The 22,604-nt window shown below is 39.2% G+C and overlaps 1 protein-coding gene across 5 annotated transcripts in view; it reads left to right on the top strand.

Moving 5' to 3' along the window:
• The first annotated feature begins 10,880 nt into the window (after positions 1 to 10,880).
• LOC124111351 (peroxisomal sarcosine oxidase-like) overlaps positions 10,881 to 22,604 on the top strand; it is a 40,662-nt gene continuing 28,938 nt past the window's right edge. Inside the window, exons 1-2 of one of the 5 annotated variants that reach the window (XM_048396147.1) lie at positions 10,881 to 10,979; positions 17,510 to 17,649. In XM_048396147.1, coding sequence (XP_048252104.1) covers positions 17,542 to 17,649 — 108 coding nt within the window. In that variant the 5' untranslated portion in view covers positions 10,881 to 10,979; positions 17,510 to 17,541. Of the gene's footprint in view, positions 10,980 to 12,489; positions 12,604 to 17,387; positions 17,650 to 22,604 lie in introns of those variants that run through there. The other 4 variants (XM_048396148.1, XM_048396146.1, XM_048396145.1 and 1 more) reach the window with 4 other exon arrangements.

The following is a 22,604-nucleotide window of genomic DNA, read 5'->3' as shown; positions in this document are numbered from 1 at the left end:
ATTTCAGTGAGTGCAAACCTTGTGTGAGTATGTTTTGTAACAGAGTGGATGAGAAGTATATGAATGAGACTAATTAACAATAAACAATTAATTGAAGTAATTAGTGAGTGTTTGATCTGAGATGGATTAAGCTATTTGACTGATGGAAATCCGACACCCCAAGCATCGCTGATAGGCTCCCCCGGAAGCCTGTAGACCCTTGCACGACCGTCAGAAGTGTCCAGATGTAAAAGTTCACACATCAATGCGATGCATGAAGTTGTTGAATTGGCCAAATCTTGTCACCATTAACCCATTATATTTGAAATCAGTGGTTTATTTGAATTTGAATGATAGTTGTAAAAATTTGAATCGATGCAGCTGTTAATTCTTAAATGTTTCAGAACATTTCACCAGATCTGGGGTAAGTCGAATTCCTGCCAAACCCAAACCTCAAATTTAGCCCAAATTTACAAAATTATTATTTTGAACCATATTAGGATTTGTATAGAAAACGGTTATACATTCATCAGCAATTTCGATTAAAACGTCAGAAAAAACCTAAATGGGATCAGCAACCTGACTGAAACAAACACTTGGGCTTTGTATATTTGTGCATAGAGTTTGAAACAAAGACCAGTTTGCGCTTCGTAAAATTCCTCTTGTTGAAGGTGGACTATCAGATGGATTTACTGTTTAAAGGAGAGTTGGGAAATGTGTCACTTCCACAAAGGTAATTGTGGACTGAATATTATATTTTGTGTGGAAGGGCGACGAATATGGTTCGAACGTCAAAGAATTCAAACAGAATGCAGCTCGAATACTTAGAATGTACTTAGAATGGTACACCAATAAATTTATTTAATATCGAAATAGATTTCGGCAGCAATTGAGATGCATTCGAGGTGCATTCCGGGTCATTCGAGGCGCATTCGGTACATTCTGGCAGGATTTGAAGTGGCTTGGCGTTTCGATTCTCCCTCGAATGCGATCAGAATGTTTTGAATGCTGTTGGAATGCCGTAAGAATATTTAGAATGCAGTCAGAGTGCAGGTAGAATACACTTCGAATGCCGTTCGATATTTCCCCACTTCGAATGCACCTCGAAAGTTTTGAGCATGAGCAAAACATTCGGGCCGGCCACAAGAATGGGCCCGACTATTTGAAATGCACTCAGAATGCAGTCAGAAGTTTTAGAATGCACTTCGAATGTCCAGGAATATACAAAGAATTTTCATTCCGACGGCATTCCGGTTCATTCCGCCTCTAGTATGACTGGGGTTTTATTCATTCGTGACCAACTCGTGTTATTCCGGGACAATCTTCTTGCAGGTTACGGAAAGGGACGAGTGGTGACGAATGGGGTTTTATTCTCCGACTGTCGATGATCAATCCCTGTTCTTTCAGCGATCTGCTGCTCAACCGTGCCAGACTCGTGAAGGCGTGTGGCTGTCGTTGCACGGAGAGAATGAGTCGTCAAAAACCATCAATTCCAGCCATTTCACAAAGACTCCTCACCACGCCGAAGAAGATGGGTCTCCCTCCCCACTGCTACCTGGTAGTGTGACCCGTGAGGATCCGAGTTAGAATTCATCTTCAGCAACACGTGCTTGTAAGAAGAAAATACCAATTACATAAAAAAGTGTCCAAAGTTTCTGTGGCGTTTCAACCACTAGTATTCCTTTTTGCGACATTAAATTCTTAATAAAATAAATAAATCAGCTTTTTGCTTATAAATGCCAATTCCACTTTGGGCCAAAGATCTCAAACATTTTCCCGAAGAGCGGCCGATACAAAATCGGTATTTAACCTTACATCCCAATCGTTTTCTCGGAGGTAATGTTGAATTGAAATAAGGATTTCTTGAATGGAATTTCCATGGTATTCACCCCCTTTCTGCATGGTTCTACACTTCTATCACAAACAATACCAACTGTTTACATACTTTCTCGTCATTGAAAGTGTCAGTACAAAACTTGAATCTATCACCTTTTCGTCATTGTAACATGGATCAAAAACACCAACAGCCCACTGAGACTTTTTTCTCTGTATTTATATTTTTGGACACCTTTTCTAAATCCATGAATTCCTCGTCTGTCGAAGGTTCTCCAAAACGTGAAACATTTGAGCGGTTTGTAAATTCGTTCTCAATTTGTTGAGAATCACGCACAAGGTCTTCGTCAGAGGAACTATTGCCTACTTTTGATTCAGATTTATCGGAATCATATTTATTAACCAAGTCAGATTCAGAAAATTCAAAACCTAATATATGTCTGTTGCATCAAATCATATATCAGCATTTTGAGAGAAATAGCTCTGGGTAAGAAATATATCATCACCAGAGTCGTTGGACATAATCGTGACTGTTGCAACGACAACACACGTGGATCCGCCGCCTTATAAAGGTCTCCAATATCTGAGACATGTGAAATAGGATTATGTAGATAGACTCCTCAAATATAACACCATAACCGTTAGTGACGACGTTTAGTCATCAGCACAAAAAGGTCCATCGGACAAAACATTGTGCACAACTTTTAACATGTTGTCGGAGTCTATTCTATACATAAACTGTTATCAAAAATGAAAACTTCTCGTATTTTTCTTTTAGCATTTACGTAAAGACTTCCCCATATAGGATTATGACCATTTAAGTCACACATGATAATTCAGGGTTGTGGAAGCTGGTCATATGAAGACCAAAGATCAGAGTTCTGACGGCTTGAAGAGTAAAAACAATGTGATGGACAGAAGCAGCTTGAAGATGATAGTGTTAAGATGTACAGGCTTGTGGACTACTCCCTGCCTCACCGCAATAGAAGATCATTCAGTGGCTCGGTCGCCTGGAGGAGAAAATAAATGGTGTTAACAGTACTGACGTAGGTAATATATATCTTATATAAAGCAAGTCTCTTAAAGTAAAAAAGACGGTTGAACATCCATCAGTGATAATTGTAATTGAGTCAAATTGGTCCTAAGAAGACCTCTGCAATTCCACTGAATAAGTAATTGCTCTTGCAGTGGGAGGTGGAGCGAAGGCAATGTACTTTGCCGTGGTCGTGGCATGCGCGATGAGGAGGACTGACAGTCATTGAGTTTCTGGTAAAGCGTTTGAAGTCAGTGACGCCCTGATCATTCAATTCTTTCACCAATTCAATTTTGGTCATTTTAGATAGGTACCATTCTCTGTCCCTGACAATGCTTCTGCTGCTGTTTAGGGATTTGTGAAACTTTCACTTGGGTTATTACAAGATGTTAAATATTTTCAAGTAGATTTGATTGCTTTTTGTTTTTACAGTCTCTCAAAAGAAATCCTGATCTGTATCTTTAACATTTTGCACATCACCCGCAATACCATACATTGTTTTTGACGTTGCGAAAGAAGATAGAAGGAGAGGTTCACCATCAGTAGATGTAACTACTAACAAAATGTTAAATTTCCAACTATAAGGACATAATGAAGTGCCATCCTCTTGAGTGAGTGAGTTGGGTTTAACGCCGCTTTTAACTGTATTACAGTTATATCGCGGCGTGTCAGCTAGAAACATAATCGGAGCGAACCGGGATTCGAACCCACAATCATAGCCCCCCCCCCCCCCCCCCCCCCCCCCCCCCACACACACACACACACACCTCTCTCTCTCTTTGGAAGAAGTCTAATCCAAAGCAAGCCAACATACAAATGGAGGGCACGGTGGCCCAATCGTCCAAGGCGCCCCGATTTTCTGTGCTGAGTTGCGCCGTGATATTTAACTGGAATACTGTTAAAATCGGCGTTAAACCCAACTCACTCACTCACTCACTCACATACAAACGATTGGAGTTCAAGCAAAGTATTTGACCGTGTTCCTTTAGTAAACATTTAAGGAAATAAAATGTGTACAAATCAAATTGAATTTTGATTACAGGGTTCGGTATGAGCAGCCGACTGATAGAGCAGTTCTACCACCACCTGGCCACCTGAACAAGGTCGAATTTGATTGGATATTGTGCAACAAGAACAAGCGCTCAAGACCAGACTCTCGTCCTCCAGGTTCCCCAATATAGTCTGGAGGACGGGTGGCCCACTCGAAATATTTGGTACCGTTTGCAGTACCTACTACAATTACCATTATTAGAGGTACGTGCAGTGGAAAAAACGTACTTGACCAAACGAATACTGCAGAATGCTAACACTTTGTTTGAAAAGTCACCCAATCTCATCGCGTATTGTTATGCTGCATGGCAGGATATGTGTGAGGAAATTCAAGCTTTCAATCCAATTAAAAAGTTTCACGAAGGACTACCAACTGACACCGACATTCATGAGTGGTCCAATACGTCCCACAAATGATTTTGGTGCTGGATGATTGTTGATGGACATTTCAGCGAGTAAATTGATGATCACCCTGTATACCACCCTTTCCCATCATCTAGGCATCACTGTACTCCATCTCCAGCAAAGCGCTTACCCAAGGGGTCCTGGTTCGCGCACATTGAGTTTAAATAGTGTATTACTCATATATTCATTTTAATGTCTATTCCTCGTTCTGCACACAAATGCAAATGTTTAGCTTCACAAATTTTCAAATATTTTTTCCGAATTCTATTGGGATGCAGTAGAAGGGGAAAAGTGTGGTTATTTAGCCGTTGATGCATCGCCTTACAATAACCCAGAGTATTGTCGATTACGTACGGGTATCTTACCGGGTGAGCTTTCAACTGCGAGATGCGCCAGGTCTACTCTGGAAGATGGTCTGTACCACACCAGCTCGCACTTTACATATGTCAGTGCGTCCTGCCGGAGCAATAACGCTAAAAGAAAGTCAAAAGGTGTTTCACTATAAGGAAGCGTGCATACAATCCTTACAAGAGGCCTTGCTCGTATCAATGGATATCCCTGATCAGTTTGTGAACCAATCTACAAGAGGACTGAATACAACCCTTGAAAAAAAAAGCATCACTGATTGTATTGTACCATGTTTTTCTTCACTTGTGTGATTTCGTACCCATGCAAAGAAAATCTCTGTTCTCTCACTCAACCAAACCTCAGTTCAAGGCTATCATCACTTTGGTGTATAATGTACTCATAGGTAACATACCGCTGGAGGACAGTGTTAAAAAGAAACTGCAGCGCTACAGACATGTCATTCGCTCGATAGCGAGAAAAACGCAAAACAGCAAACACAAGCTGGAGCTGCTGATATCTCATCACTTCATTCTCCCCCGTACATAACCGCCCTCGATACATATTTAGAGGCAGACGACGTTACGGATGAAATCAGTTCAGAGGATGACGCTTATGATATTGTAGTAGTATGTAATTATGTACATTTCATCAAGTGTATTTTAAGGTCACCTCTTATCTTAATACCTAAGTTTTAATCTACCCTCCAATCTAACCTGCTTCACTATTACAATAGCACAGTCACCCCTGCGCTTGCCTTCTCTATTGTTTCTCTGGTCTCTATTGTTTAGCCCCAGCCCCTTACTTTCAGTGACAGGGTGCATTATGTGACTGGTCAGTTTGAATTTACACTTGTATTTGACTATGTATGGAGACAAGTTCTCAGTTCATCGCTGAAATAATTCAATCAACTGTCACAGGTTAGTTTGTTTGAATTGTATATTTATGTGTTCTTATCTAGTGCTTTGAAGGGTTTGTTAAGGTGCATATGTATGGTTTCTTAACTTCTTTTAATAGTACTTATATTGTTAGGCGTGATAAATATATATCATATCAGTCATCGTATTCAGGTAAATGTAGTTAGGCTTAATTTGCTTAAATACTTAACTAGCATTTTCATGTTGATATTACTTAACTTATTGTATAACTAAGCATAATGAGTACATTTATTGATAGACTGGAGCTATTTACCTGTAAATTAAAGTTCTGCACCTAACTGCACATGTATGAATGTATGAATGTATGTCTGTATGATGAGGTGAGTAATTAGAATATATATTTGAGGGTTCTTGTATATACCTAAGGAAGTAAACATATTGATGTAATATGTTACACTGTAATTATGTTATATATATTTATGTTCAGGTGTGTCCCTGTAAAGCAAATGATGTCTGATGTTGTGACATCATAGGGCACAGTGCCATACACCTGGTGAGGACATTTATATTTTGTATGTATTTATGGTGATATGTACTGAAATTGTGTGTCATGTATTAATGCATTTATCATCATTCTTCCATTATTGATAAGCTATGTTTGTCAATTTATTATATGATGAATCCCCTGTAATATTTAGAATAAAGTAAGATAAAACTAATTACGATGGATAATAACAATGCATATGGACATATATAAGATTCTAATATTTGTTAATAAGTTATAATGTAATGATTTATTTGTATGTGTAGGTATTGTGCATATTTTAACTCTGTGTATTTATTTTCAAAGGGTGTCTGTTATTTATGCTACTGTATTAAACAACTGTCATCAACAAATCAACATGCGTTTAGTGATTCATTCACCTAAACCACTCCGGTTACATTGGCGTCGTCGGCAGGATTGTTACAGTTGTTACAGTAAGGTACCCAGTGGCAACGATGGCCACTAGCTGTCCATGGATGAACGCGACAGAGATCTGTGTGCTCCAGGACCCGTGATGTGCAAGTAATGTAACACCACATAATGTATCAGTTACTTTGTGCCATCATCTTTTCATGAGCTTACCTCTCAGTGTATAGACAGCGATCAACTTGTATTGTGCAAGACATTGATTGACACTTTCGTTACATTGTATTGTGCGTTCTGTGAATGACAATTATTCATGTGAAGAGAAGAGGATACCACTGCTGTGATCATGAAAACAGGCATTTATCTTTTCTGTATGTTTATATATAATGGTTTGGAGTTGTCTTTTGTTTATTTGACATTTACATAAAATATTTACTGCATAGATTTGTACAGTGCACTTGGTAGTCTTAATCATACCGGCCGGTCATTAGTTAGTCAGGACATAAGTTAGTTAATCATTAGTTAGTTACGACATTAGTTAGTTAGATCATTAGTTAGTTACGACATTAGTTAGTTAGATCATAAGTTAATCATTCCCTACGTTGCTATACAGAGTTGTGTCCCTTGGACACACAAGAAACCTATGATTATGGGTTCGAATCTCGGTTCGCCCCACTTATGTTTCTAGATTTGGCAGCACCATACCAGTGCTTGAGGGTTTAACCAGCTTCGTAGGTGTCTAAGATCTGCCTCACTTCGGGATTTTCTCCCACTTTGAGCTGAGATGCCGTATATGACTGGAATATTGTTCAATGCGGCGTTAAACCCTCACTAACACACTCATTTACTGAGTTAATTAGTCTACTGATTTTTTTATTTTATGGTTAATTTGTTAGTTTCTTAGTTAAGTAGTTAGTTAAGTAGTGTTATTAGTTTAACTTGTATCATATTAGTACCCTTTATCTAGTTATGTAATATTACTAACACGAGAAACTGATCATCATCATCATCATCATCATCAATCGGCATCTAATGCAACGACTAAGGATGAACACGTCTGCACTCACGGAATATATGGCAAGTGTCGTTAATGAATCAGGCGATATATTCGGACAACTTTTGCGAGATAACAAAACTAACTCCACCATTGGGGAACCAGTGGGTCTGTAGCAGCTCTTGAAACAACGCGACCTGGGATTTTCGTTATGGAAAGCCAAACTCGACCTGAGTGACAAACACGGACAAACTATACATGGTTCCAATATCATTGCACTGAAGACATTTCATCTTGTCTTCTCACAAAGATGTGGAGGTGCCCACTGGCTTCCAACAATCTAAATCACAAGTGAAAAAAGATAGCAGGTTATGGCAAGTTTTTGCTGCAAGTGGGGAACGATCTTAAGAGAACATTGTCCAACCCCACCCACAAGCATATGCATGTTCGAAGTTAAGTCAAGTTTGGCGTTCCAAGTGTCGGCAAAAAGCTCAAACCATTAGAAGCTTACTAACTGTCTGTCAAGTTGGAAAAAAATGTAATCCAGTGATTTGTTTAACAATAAAGTCTATTATACACATGACTTGGTTGGTTGTTCTGCACAAAATGGATCAAGGTTCTAGAAAGAGTTACCTCCCAGGGATTGAGCATTTCTCATTTTCAAAGAATATTTGTCAAAAGGCTTTCGACTATGTCGTCATCAACCACGTGACGAGATAATCGGACAATTAGTAATATGCAAACTCCACGCATCACCTGACAGTTTATTCACTATTGCTCATTTACCCTGTACGGAGCTGTGTTCGAGTGTTTCATCATTGAGAAAAGGCATTCCGAATGATCACCAACTTGGTGGAAAAATCTTTTTTCCATTCGTTTTGGTGGGGTTCAATGGAGGTGGATGGATAAACGGATTAACCCTTGCATTAGGGTTATTCTAAGTCATCAATATATACTGAACCGCAAAAGAAACTTCACCCCAAATAACATTGCATGAAAAGTTGTCATTTAAATATCTGGGTAATATTTGTCAAAGTTTCTAATATTTAACATTACCTTGTCCAGAAAAATGATGATAAAAAACCAAAGCAGATGACAATAAAACCGATCGCCCTAACGCATTACGGCAACGGCCATTGCATGTTAGTGCCGTGCAAAGTGAAATGCACATGCCTTCCACAAATTCTTGCCCTATAAAAATCCACCCAGATCAGATAACATTCATTCGTTATTGAACTCCAAGCCCTTGGGCGATTGCAAGCTTGACAAACCGCCCGGCAAGTAGTCAATTCATTTCAAGTCCACGTAAGGACCATATACAGGCTCCGGCAACGGAAGCAGACCACCAACACTACAGATGACCGACCACGTAGTGGATCGTCAGATTGTGCGACAGCATCTTCAAGATCGCTTTGTTACTGCTGCGGAAACTGCTCGACAGACCATGGGGACACTCCAGCGAGATATTAGTGCGGATTTCGTGCGTCGACGATTGACGAGCAGACACCTCCACTGTCACAGGCCAAACCGAGGATCCATTCTGCACCAAGTCATCGCCGGGACCGTCTTCAGTGGGCAAGACAGCACCAGCATTGGCGCCATCAGCAGTGGAGAAGAGTCCTCTTCTCAGACGAGAGCCGTTACTGTATCTCAACAGCAGATGTGAGAGAGAGAGAGAGCGGGGGCGCCGTAGGGAACGTTAATCGGATGCTTGTTTTGTTGAGAGAGACTCGTGGGGTGGTCCGAGCATCATGGTGTGGGGTGGAATTGGTCTTGCACAGAGGGTCGGAACTGTGGTCTTCCAAAACATCGGTCAAGTGAGAGGCAATGGTGTCACAGCAGCTCGGTACATTGATAAAGTCTTGAGACCACAGCATGATAACGCCCGTGCCCACACTGCGAGAGCAACAGGAGACTTCCTCCAGCAGAATGGCATCAGAACCATGCAGTGATTTAAATCCAATTGAGCACCTGTGGGACGAGATTCAAAGACGGCTGAATGACGTCCGACCAAGGCCGACAACTGCAGCTGAACTGCGTCAGGCGTTCCTCAGAGTGTGGGCTCAAGTGACTATGGCCTTCATCAACCGCCTCATCCATTCCATGTATCGACGTTGCACGACAGTCATCAATGCACATGGCGGACACACGAGATACTGACTTGTGATGCCATTTTCTCAGAGACTAGTGTTGTGTTTCACTTTAAGAACATTTGACACTTTAATTTCAATCTTGATGATCAGTTTTGCCAAGTTTCATCTTTTAAATATGTCTCAAAGTATGTTTACAGTGTTTGGACAAATAAGGTTTCTCATACATCTATCCATGGTGACGTTTCTTTTGCGGTTCAGTATACTAACAGGTGTCACTGCATCACAAACACATTTCAGAGCAGATAAAGGACAACAGACAAAGGGGAAATATCATTTGAATTTATTAGCACTTCATCAGAAACATGATTTTCTCAATATCTCAAATACAATATGGCAATATTATGTGTATAGTAACAAACTATGCTAATGCCGTCACGTTAATCGTTTTATCTCAACCAAGTACCACATGTGAATACAATAGTGACATTGTAGATAAAAGCAGTTATCACTGGTCACACTGTACAATATTTGTACCAACTTCGTGTAGTTCCACCAGCGCCGCCGTCGCTCCCATCACACCAACCAGTTGCAGTTCTAAGACACCATCGACGACAATGACAGCGATGACGAACTAGGACTATGTCATCGAAGTCGTAAAAAAATAAAAAAATAAATACAAACGTCAGTCAGTTTCATGAATAAAAGGAAAATGTATTCTGATTATATCTTTTTGTGAGTCCAGATATTCGTGCTTGTCAAAACTCCTTATCCCCCAAGATCTTTCGCCGTTCAACAGCTCTTCAGGTGTAATGAAAACTTTAACTTACATTGTAGTCCTAGGCGACGCACAACAGTAGTGCCACATGGTATATATATATGGGTGTAAGTTGGTGCTACTTACTCTACGTTATGTATGATCGAGATTCCTTCTTTACAAATTTTCTTCAGGGTTGGAAAATAACTGTATCTGTAGTACTCGAAATGAACAGTTATCATTATCAACTGCACATAAATGCATTACGTACGGTCTGTAGTCCCACGTCGTCTCGTTCTGTGAGGGTGAATATTCGCTCATTCACGACAATACTCTGTGTCAACCATAGGCAACAATGTACTCAAGTATTAGATTATTATAATAAGATATTAACCTCACTATAGCTTTACCAGCACTCAGTGTTAGCTATGTGGCCGTACTACTGAATAAACTACTGAATGTATACACAGCGGGTAAGGGCTACGCATGGGTTACCACAATCACCCCTTTTTATTCATGACACTGGTGACCTATGAGGTACCACGTGGGTACAGTGAGGAAAGCCACCGGCTTTGTTGCATTCATTCATGACGCGGGCCATCTATAGCCCACGGCGGATGTGCAGCGCGGAATTTCACCGGCCACTGTTCAAAACCCTCCAAGAATCATCGTGTTTGTGAACCCGTTTGATGAAGCGGATGACAGGTATGTCCGAATGTGCATGGAGAAGATTTTGGGAACTGATGAACACAACAATGCAATCCATTCCCATTTCCCACGACCACCTCCGACCACCTTCCCACAATATATGTTAGCAGTAAGAGGCTAATATGCTTGTCGTAAGAGGCAACTGACGGGATCGGGTGGTCAAGCTTGCTGATTTGGTTGATGCATGTCATAAATTGCGTGGATCGATGCTCATGATATCAATCACTGGACTGTCTGGTCCAGATTCGATTATTTACAGACCGCCGTCATGTAGCTGGAATATTGCTGAGTGCGGCGTTAAACAACAAACAAACAAACTATAACACAGAACACCGTTTATTAAAAGCCTTAAATAACCGTTTTTAGGGTGAATTTGTGTTTCTCTATTTACAAGTTTTAAGAAATGAGCGCTGCTATGACTTTCCAGATGAAACAACGGAGAGATCTAACAGACCATTAGGTGACTGAGATTGAATAGAAACACTAGGGCAGTTTTGAGAAGATAAAAACGGTTCCAGATCATTTAGAAACAATGAAAACAATATTGGGGACAGATTTTCTCCTTGACGATCCCCAATAAGACAAGGGAGTTGTTCTGAATATACACCGTTTGAACACACACATGATTTAATGCCTTCGTACATATTAACAATAATACGAATGAGTTTTCCAGCAACACCTTGTGCTAGTATTTTTTTCCATAAACCTATACGCCAAACATTGTCAAAAGCTTTTTGGAAATCAACGAAACCACAATACAATTTTTTCTTTCTATTTTTTAGTAAATCAATAATTCTAACAGGGTAAAAATATGATCATTTGTGGAGTAGCCATGTCTAAAACCCGCTTGTGATTCTGACAGAATGTTATTACTTTCAACATAATCGTTTAATATTTTATTTATAACTGAGGTAAACTATTTTCCAGGCAACTTATAAGACATATGGGGCGCTTCCTTTGCCTTTGTAGATCGGACGAATAATTCCGTTTAACCATTGTTCGGGAAACATCCCAGTGTCAAATATAAGGTTAAATAGTCCGGCATACAAGGGTAAAAATGTTGGCACCGAAGCTTTAATATATTCATTGATAATGTTATCCTGGCCACATGCCTTGTTATTTTTTAGTAGTTTGATGGCGCATTTCTTTTTCGCTTATATCAGTGTTTAAAATATTATTACAATTATTGACATCAAAATTAATAATTTTTATTAAAATCAGTCAAATCATCAGGGATAGAGTCTACATTATCTGCATTTAGGTTTTTGAAATAGTCAAAAAGTGTATCGATAGGTGGTATATTTGCATCATTACCCTTTTGACGTAACATTTTCCAAAATGAGCGGGTGTCATTTATCCGTAAATTAGAAATATTGTTTTGCATTTTGAAGTGATGACTATTATAGAATTTGAGAAGGGTTTTTTATAACGTCGACTAGTGTTGAAAAGTTGAGGGTTTTTTTGTAAACTTGTATGTTTATTAAAATTCCGTTTTGCCTGATGATACCGTCCCCTACTGATCTTACACTGGCGTCCGAACCAGGGCTTTGATCTTTTGCATCCGGGTCTACGCCGGCAGATACCATGATTGACACGCTTCAGGCCAAATGCTGATTTTGCTGTGAGTAAGAAAATGTTGTTAATATTATGTACAATAAGGTTTATATCGCCATTACAAATATCACCGAGCACCAAGGAATCAATGTGAGACATCATAAAGAAATGTTACTGTTTTGAATTGATTGTACAAAATCGTCAGCGTGCCTCTTATCCCAGCGTCTCGGGATGCACGTGGAGTCAGTGTTGTCAATTTCAGTGTTTGATTGACAGATGTCCCTTGTTGATTGGGTTTGACCTGTGATATTGTTAACATTTGTTGATTCACATTTTGAAAGCAATTTCAGAGCGCAAAGGGCATCAGATAAAATAGGATAAAAAATTTCAACTTCAAAATCAGAAACATATTTTAAAGTGCCTAGAGATGAGACGGTATAATCACTGACACTACAATTTTTACAGGTATTTTTCCCAACACCCTTATCTTGACCAACTCTGCCATTTACAATAAACAGTGAGTTATTTTTACACATGTGTATGAGTTTATGTCCATGATTATTCACTCTCCCTGAATCACTAGAACATCTTGTATCTGAAATGCCTAGGTCAGATAAGCAATCAATGTCATCTACTTCATCGATTACATCAGTTGGTATACCCAGGTGTTTTGACATTATGATAACACTTTCAATATAAACTATATCACTCATATCTTTGGTTCTGGCATTAAAATCACCAACCAATATTACATCAAAGTGATCTCTATGTTTTAAGATATCATCTTCCAAACAAGCAAACATGCTATAATCATAATAGGGAGATCCCTCTGGGGGAATGTACACACATCCTAACAATATATCTTTGTCACTTTTAAGCAATTGATATGAAAGTTTTATCCATAGGACACAATCACAACTAGTCCCTACTTCTGTGACCAGGTGAGGTGAGGTGAGGTGAAATGGGGTTTAACGTCGCGTCCAAAATTATTGCACTTATATAGCGACGTGCATGTACGTGTGTGTGTTTGTGTGGCTGCTTGTACTAGTCCGGACTGATGCCGATTTATAGTGCCAGCTCACTGAGATACCATGCCGCAGTTTAACATGAATACCCCACTCATACACAGTTTACTGACTCCGAGCCGACCAGTCCATGTTTTAGCCCCTTAATGCCGAGCGTCAGACAGGGTAACAACAAGTACCATCTTTTAACGTCTTTTGGTATGACGCGGCCGGGGATCGAACCCCGGACCTTCCGCTCTCCGGGCGGACGCTCTACCACAATATATACATAAACTTATATCCATCTATTATACAAGTCCACAAGCCATTCTAAACGAACTGCGAGAGATCATATATAAAACAGGTTATACATGATATATTTAAAACAGCACGGATGTGTTGGTGTATGTACAGATACAGATTATTTTAATCTCATGCTTGATGTAACCCATGTCCTTCTTGTACTGTTACTTGCCGATGAAACCATCTTTATATCAACTTCTTCTAAGCCGTACAAAATTCAGTAACTGCTTTTGAGACCCGTGAAGATTCCGGGGTAGAATAGGTCTTCAGCAACCCATGCTTGCCGTAAAAGGTGACTATGCTTGTCGTAAGAGGCGACTAACGGGATCAGGTGGTCAGGCTCGCTGACTTGTCTGATGCATGTCATCGATCCCAAATGCGTGGATTGATGCTCATGATGTAAATCACTGGATTGTCTGGTCCAGACTCGATTATTTACAGACCGCCGTCGTATAGCTGGAATATTGCTAAGTGCGGCGTTAAACAACAAACCAACCAACCAACTAACTGCTTTTGACGAATATTGCAAATCTTTGAAAAAAATTAACACTTTCAAAACAAAATAAAATATTGATATTTGAAAATAAACGTGATCAATTCATATTTAATGAATCAGCTATAGAGCATGTTGATGAATATAAGTACCTTGGCATTATATTTCACAAAATTTATTCTTTTAATTTTACTATGAAACATTTATGCGAACAGGTTACTGAGGCCGTTTATTGGTTTTCAGGAAAGTGCGTATATTACACCTTTCACTGAAATACCAACACTTACTATTTGATGCAATGGTAAAACCAATTCTACTATATGGGTTTAAAATATGGGGTTTTCAAAACGTGGAGATAACATTCATATTACATTTTTTTAGAGAACTGTTGCCATCATAGAAAAACACACCCTTGTTCATTCTATATGGCTAATCCGGCAGTGCGCCTTTTTGATGATGATATAAGAAGGCCGGTTCTGCCCCAGGATCCGAAGGATCCGAAGGTTCTGATTGGTTAAACGGTCTTAGGCATGACGTCATGCTAAAAGTAGCTCACCAATGAAACATGTATTACAGCCCGTGGTGCAATCGGGGAAATCCCGAGCTAAAGATAGACCAACGGTTATACATTCAAACGTGACCTAACCAGTATAAAATCTGTAGAACAGTATGTATGAAATTCCTTTGAAATAGTGAGGATGCAATGTAGTTGGTTCTTTTATGTTTACATTATTTGCCTAGGTAAAGGAGAATTGTTTTGTTTCTGTAAACACAGTGTTGAACTAGGTCACATAACAGCCTTGTTCACTGAAGGCAATCAGTTTGAGGAAGGCAGCCCTCTGTATCCACGGGTTAACATAAACACACAAGCACGTTTGTTATTGAAGGTAACCCAGCCCCGTCTCTGTAGTTATGATAGGCTATGTAGTTGATAAATATTAAAGCTCTATTTACATCGTTTAGGCTTCATTTCTCACATAACCATGCCTGCTGATGGATGGAAAGCATAGTATTTATTTTAATACCAAACATCCAACCTCCTTTTCTGGCCCTGTAAAAATTTATCACATTTTGAAAAAGGAGGCGAAATTTGATATTAGTTTACATCACATCAAGATGCTTCAGCGACCTTTAAGATACAAGTTCAAGCGGAACAGGGTGGTGGCTTCAGGCCTCAATGCTCGATGGGATATTGACTTGGCTGATGTATCTAATATAGCCTCGGACAATGACGGTGTGAAATACTTATTCATGTCTATAAATGTATTTACACGATTTCTGTGGGTGGAGCCCCTCAAAAATCAAACACCAGATGCGGTCATCAAGGCCTTGAAGAAGATATTTTCCCACGCTAACCTGCCACAAATTATAAGATCTGACAAAGGTCGTGAATTTGGTAATAGGAAAATGAGGTCTTATTTAAGAAACAAGGGCATCACTTACTATATCACACAGAATGAAACCAAGGCTTATGCAGAGAGAGTGATACGGACCCTCAAGACCACGATGTACAGATATTTCACAAACAAACGTATCATTACCTGAACATTTTACATTTTACGGGATTATAACCACAGACCTCACAGATCATTGAATGAACTTTCACCCTCAGATATTAATCAAACTAATGAAGCTCTAGTATGGAAGAAACAATACATTAATACTTTGACGAAACCAGATAAATCGAAAGTTGATACCACACAGAAGTCAATGAAGATACCCTTTAAGTTTAAAGTTGGCGATCAAGTGAGACCGTCTCATTTGAGACATACATTTCAAAGAGACTATCAAGAAAAATGGACTGAGGAAATCTTTATTATTAGGAGACAATACTACAGAGATGGTATAGCCATCTGGTGAGCTATTTTTAGCGTGACGTCATGCCTAAGACCGTTTAACCAATCAGAACCTACGGATCCTTCGGCTCCTGGGGCAGAACCGACCTTCTTATATCATCACCTTTTGTATATTTTGGTTAATACAAGAATGATTAGCTTTTGGGCCAAGTAAGTTTCTAGGAAAACCACAAAGTTGTTCTGTATTTTTAACTCTATTCTCTACAAAGATACAATTGTTAATTCTAACTCATTTTAATGCTTAATATGAATACAGACACTTAATTCTGGATTATCTTATATATGGCTAACGCAGAACTTCATTTTTTACAGTATATTAAAAAAAAAGAACTTAAACTTGAAAACTGTATCACTAAACTTCCTCTTTGTTCGTCTTCCCCAGGCACTGAAGTTAACTGACTATACAAATCAAGTTTCCACCTATGCCGAATTATGGAGTAATATTTTGGCTGGACTAGCGAGTCTATGCAGTGTCCAATCAAAAACGCGTAACGAAATCGGTTCATAAACAACATGGCGACTGCCCTGCCGATTTTTGTCGACTGCAGATTTTGCAGAGCACGTGTTTCGTCAAATGGGCGTCGACTTTTTTCCAAATCTTTTCATGTTTTTAAGCAAGGTGCTCGCGTGATTTGATGCACTTCGTGAGGTAAGACCCGTTTTATTACAATAAATAACTTGATTATCGATCTGGGGCGGCTTGACTGGGTGCCGGCCTTTTGTTTGAAGTAAATTCAAGTGATATTAGAGGTGGAATCTGATTGGTCAATAGGAGGACATAGAAGGGACATAACTCAACAGCCACTGGTGGCGCTTCGATCGAGCTAGGAAATTCCAGCATATTTCGGCAAGGGAGGAAACTGGACTTTCACAGTCAGTAAACTCCCTTGCCTGAGGAAGATGTCTACATTTAGCCTTACACTCTTTTCAGGACGGGCGATCTGACTCTTGGTCACATGTTGTTGTTGTCATGGTGTGGCACACGGCAACGTCCATTTGCTCATTAAACTTCAAACACTCAATATTATTGTCTTTGGCTATTTCGACAGATGCACACAATTTAACTATTACCTTTAAAAGTGGTGACGCTCAGCAAACTTTGTGCAGTTTAATTCCAACACACATGACCCATAATACACAGCGCCCTTTGGACCATACACGCAGCTCGTTGTCGCTAGGGATTATTTATTTAAACACTCTCTCTCTCTCCGGCAGGCTCGAGACGAACCACACTTTTCACAACAGCGCGGTAAAATTTTCATACGCGACCCAGATACCCAATGCTCAGCACAAGTCTCGTGTAACCTACTTTTGCAGCTACGTTCTGATAGATTCGTTCACCGTCGACGATGTCTGATGAAGCATACGATGTCGTGGTTGTCGGGGCAGGCGTGGAGGGGTCGGCAGCTGCCTATTACCTGGCCAAGAGGGGGAAGAAGACTCTGCTGTTAGAACAGGTAAATTTTGTTTCATAACTCGTTATTCGCACGCTTGACCTACATGCCCACAGCAGCGTATTTACTTTGAATGTGTGTATGCTATCGAGGAAGCTTTTTCGATCAGGGAACCGACTGGAGTACAAGGCCCGGATAAAACAAGAATCCTGTTCAAAACGCCGTTAAGCCCAACTCACTCACTCGTCACACCATGGCTCTAATATTGCCGGTGTGACGTTAACTTTTAACTCACTCCCTTACTCATTGCCGTGGCACTATTTTGTGTTTAAGTGTTTCAAATGAACATATCTATAGGCCTACACCCACTGGCTGGAGTCAAGCGTAAGTCATGGCACAACAGCTGCAGGCCTTATCTGTACGCGAGTGCTTCTGACTGACTGACTGACTGATATAGGAGATTTAACGTGCGCTTTCCGACTGTAGCGTATTTCGCACACGGGCCTGGTCGGGTCATTTAGTGTATTCCGAAGAGGGCGAAAGCGGTGTGTGCAACCCAAGAGGGGGCTTTTAGGGGTTGCTTTTATTTGAATTTTTGGAATTTTTAAATTTGGAATAAATACCGAAGGGGGTGGAGGAGGGAACTAAGGGAGCCGGGTGAGGTGGGTGTCTGTATGTTTATTGGATTGGTAGATTAATGAGTTTTTAGATGCGCTTAATTAGATCCGTTTTGATTAGGAATATACGAAAGCCTATTAGGGCCAAATTCATTGATAACATTTTTTTTATTTAAAAGGTGTAATTACAAGTTGTAAAATTGTAATTACAAGTTGTAAAGGTGTAATTACAAGTTGTAAAGGTGTAATTACAAGTTATAAAGTTGTAATTACAAATTTCTAAAGGTGTAATTACAAGTTTCTAAAGGTGTAATTACAAGTTTTAAAGGTGTAATTACAAGTTGTAAAGGTGTAATTACAAGTTTAAAAAGTTGTATTTACAAGTTTAACCATTGAACTGCTTATAAATTCAGAATAAGGGGCAAATGAACATATCTTGGAGGGAGGACGTCTGTCCCAAATGGCATCAAAAATCATAAATAGAAAAGTGAAGTTGTATTATGATTTGGGGCTTGTACCAACAGAAATATTGCGCTTTCTGGCATTAGCAGACAATGTTGTTATCAGTAAACGAACTCTGTAACGGGTTCTCCGTGGACTGAATCTTCCAAGAAGAAAAGAACACACAGACTTGTTTTAGATGCTTCTTTATTCATGAAACAAAAACATCCAAAATTGATTGCCCTCGTCCATACTTCTACGTATGTCCTTCAGGCAATACAGAACTTCAAATGTTTCGATCATTCAGTGAAATTTCACATTTCTAACTCATAATTACACCTTTTCAAACCTGTAATTACACCTCTCAAAACTTGTTATTTCCATTTCTAAACTTGTAATTACGCCTATAAATCTAGTTATTACTCCTTTAAAAACTTGTATTTTCATCTTTTAAACTTGAAATTACACCTTAAAAACATGTAACTACAACTTTTTATAAGTCGTAATTACACCTTTTTAACTTGTAATTACAACTTTACAACTTGTAATTACACCTTTAGAATCGTGTAAATACAACTTTACAACTTGTAATTACAACTTTTAAATAAAAATGTTATCAATGAATTTGGCCCTAATAGGCTATCGTAGGAATACGCCTAGGGCCTCAAAGTTTTCTTGTTTATTTTGAGGGTTTAGTATTTCATCTAGTGTAGGAGCCTTATTTTACGAAAGCCTATTAGGGCCAAATTCATTGATAACATTTTTTATTTAAAAGTTGTAATTACAAGTTGTTAAGTTGTAATTATAAGTTGTAAAGGTGTAATTACAAGTTGTAAAGGTGTCTTTACAAGTTATAAAGGTGTAATTACAAGTTAAAAAGGTGTCATTACGACTTATAAAAAGGTGTAATAACTAGATTTAAAGGCGTAATTACAAGTTTAGAAATGGAAATAACAAGTTTTGAAAGGTGTAAAAGCATGTTTGAAAAGGTGTAATTATGAGTTAGAAATGTGAAATTTCACTGAATGATCGAAAAATTTGAAGTTCTGTATTGCCTGAAGGACAGACGTAGAGGTATGGACGAGGACAATCAATTTTGGATGTTTTTAGATGAATTGGGCATTGAAAAGTCTGTAACTGACAAAATGAAAGATTCAGTCCACGGAGAACCCGTTTCAGAGTTCGTTTACTGATTACAACATTGTCTGCTAATGCCAGAAAGCACAATATTTCTGTTGGTGCAAGCCCAAAATCATAATACAACTTCACTTTTCTATTTATGTTTCTTGATGCCGTTTGGGACAGACGTCCTCCCTCCAAGATATGTTCATTTGTTGTTGTTGCATTAAGTGTTTAAGAGGTCGCCTTCTGCCTAGGCAATTTCGGCTGACCTGTCCCTCTTTGGGACTGCTGTGTGTGAGAAGGGTACACATATCTATTGTGAGTTCGGTGTTCACATAATTTCTGTTTTCGCATTGATATGATTTCTATTTTCTTATGTTGATATGATTTCATTTTTATCCTTGGCTGCTCTGTTTATATGCGTTCGAGTTGCTGTCCATCTCTCAGAAATAGAGTTAGTTTGGCCTTCGCTATTGCATCTCTTGGCTTTAGGAGATCTATGACAGATAGCGGATCTAACTGCAATTCTTGTTTTAACCTAGCCCGGGCTGGGGCATGGTCTTGACATTCTAGTAACACGTGGTCAATGGTTTCAGCCTGATTGCAAGATGAACAAACCTTGTCATAGTGCTATTTGTGACCAAGTCTGAGGCGTGAGATAGCAATTTCAATTTTCCTTTCATTTGAGTATGAGTTTGGCTTTTGTTGGACCTTGGGTTGAATTTTGTGTAGCCATCTGCCGATCTTACTTGCGTCCCATTGGGCTTGCCATCTTTCTGCTATGGAGGCTTTGATTTTGCTTTTTATCTCTAGTTTACTAAAGGGAATAGGCTGTATATCCGCTTTGTCTAGAGCTAGCTTCGCCAGTGAGTCTGCTTTTTCATTTCCATGAATATCTATGTGAGAGGGGATCCAACACAGCTCCACCTGTTGCCCTTGGTCCGATAGTTTTGTATATTCGTATAGAATATTGTTGACTGTGTTTGGCCTGGAGTTTGAGTTTCTGCCACTGATGGCCTGAAGTGCACTTAGCGAGTCTGATAGGACGACTGCCTTTGCTTCCGGGAGTTCCGGTATGAGTTTGAGTGCATGATGAATTGCCTCCAATTCAGCCGTAAAATACTGACTGACCATCAGGCAAGTGAACTGAATGTGCTTGGGGTTTGGAGCTGCGGATATGGATCCCGTAACCAGCACTGCTGTTGATAGGATTCTTGGATCCATCAGTGTATATATGGGCCCAGCTGTCCCAGGTAGTTCGAATTTTAGTGATAGCTACTGATCGTAGTAGGGTTGGGTTTTCTCTTTTAGTGACTTCTGATGTTAAAGCAGTGTCAACTTTGGGAGTTTTTAAAGTCCAGGGAGGGTGTAACCTTTTGTAGTGACTTTCTGGAGGCTGAATGTCATCGCAATTGTGACTTCGAATGAGTTCACGTACTAATATCCCAGATGGCTTTAGTGAGGGATTTTTTCGAGCTAGGGCTTCATCTCGAGTGTGTTTGTCTTGCCATATCTTTTTAACCAAAGGGTTTGATGTTCGTCCCAAGAACGATAATATTGCCTGCTCTCTTCTTAGTTTCAATGCGAGTTCTCCCGTTTCTACTTGTAGTGCTTCTATTGAGGTGCCTGTTGCTGCGCCTGTGGCCAGCATTAGGGCTTTGTATTGTATTCTGTCTAGGCGCCTCAAGACAGTATTTGATGCTGAATGAAAAGAACACGTCCCATTTTAATTCTGGAAACCCAAAAGTCCAGAAACTCTACGCTCTTTGCCCAGTCTCGGTTAAAGGTATTTACAAAATTAAACATGCCGTTTTCATGGGAACATACCAAGGAAGAAAAAATGAAAAAAAAAAGTTTAAAAACTCAATATTTAGACTATGTCGCCCATGGGCGAAGTCTGGCCCATGGGTAGGCCCATGGGCGAGAATATGTTCCTTTACTTAAAACTCATGTTTTTGTTTCGCAAATACGTTTAATGTATTCATTCAAGTATCATGACACAAAATTTAACTCATTTTAACTTAATTCAACGATTTTATAGCGATATTGAAATATTTCGCCCATGGGCGAGAAAAAGGTTTGGCCCATGGGCGAGAATATGTTCCTTTACTTAAAACTCATGATTTTGTTTCGCAAATACATTAAATGTATTTATTGAAGTATCATGACACAAAATTTAACTCATTTTAACTTAATTCAACGATTTTATAGCGATATTGAAATATTTCGCCCATGGGCGAGAAAAAGGTTTGGCCCATGGGCGAGAATATGTTCCTTTACTTAAAACTCATGATTTTGTTTCGCAAATACATTAAATGTATTTATTGAAGTATCATGACACAAAATTTAACTCATTTTAACTTAATTCAACGATTTTATAGCGATATTGAAATATTTCGCCCATGGGCGAGAAAAAGGTTTGGCCCATGGGCAGGCCCATGGGCGAGAACATGTTCCTTCACTCAAAACTCATGTTTTTGTTTCGCAAATACATTAAATGTATTTATTCAAGTATCATGACACAAAATTTAACTAATTTTTACTTAATTCAACTATTTTACGGCGTTATTAAAATATTTCGCCCATGTTTTCGTCAGTCCCTTTCAAGCCTCAACTAACTGTTTGCAAAGTATATTGTATCATGTGAAATATACTTTATATTATATCATTACATTACTATTTAAAAAGGGCATTTGGTTGGATGTTTCCTTTAGTTCTACAAATTTCACCTGTTTTACATATTGTAGCGATCTTTAATGAACCCGGCCTTACCTCTCAAAACGTTTTGACAGTTTATCATACGAATTCATGTGCGTGTACTCCAATTCATTGGAGTTA

The sequence above is a fragment of the Haliotis rufescens genome, unplaced genomic scaffold (genome assembly GCF_023055435.1).
Source record: "Haliotis rufescens isolate VD_foot unplaced genomic scaffold, xgHalRufe1.0.p SCAF_15, whole genome shotgun sequence".
In the NCBI taxonomy this organism is placed as follows: Eukaryota; Metazoa; Mollusca; class Gastropoda; order Lepetellida; family Haliotidae; genus Haliotis; species Haliotis rufescens.
Note: the sequence above shows the minus strand (reverse complement) of the source record. Positions and strands in the feature narration are given on the sequence as shown.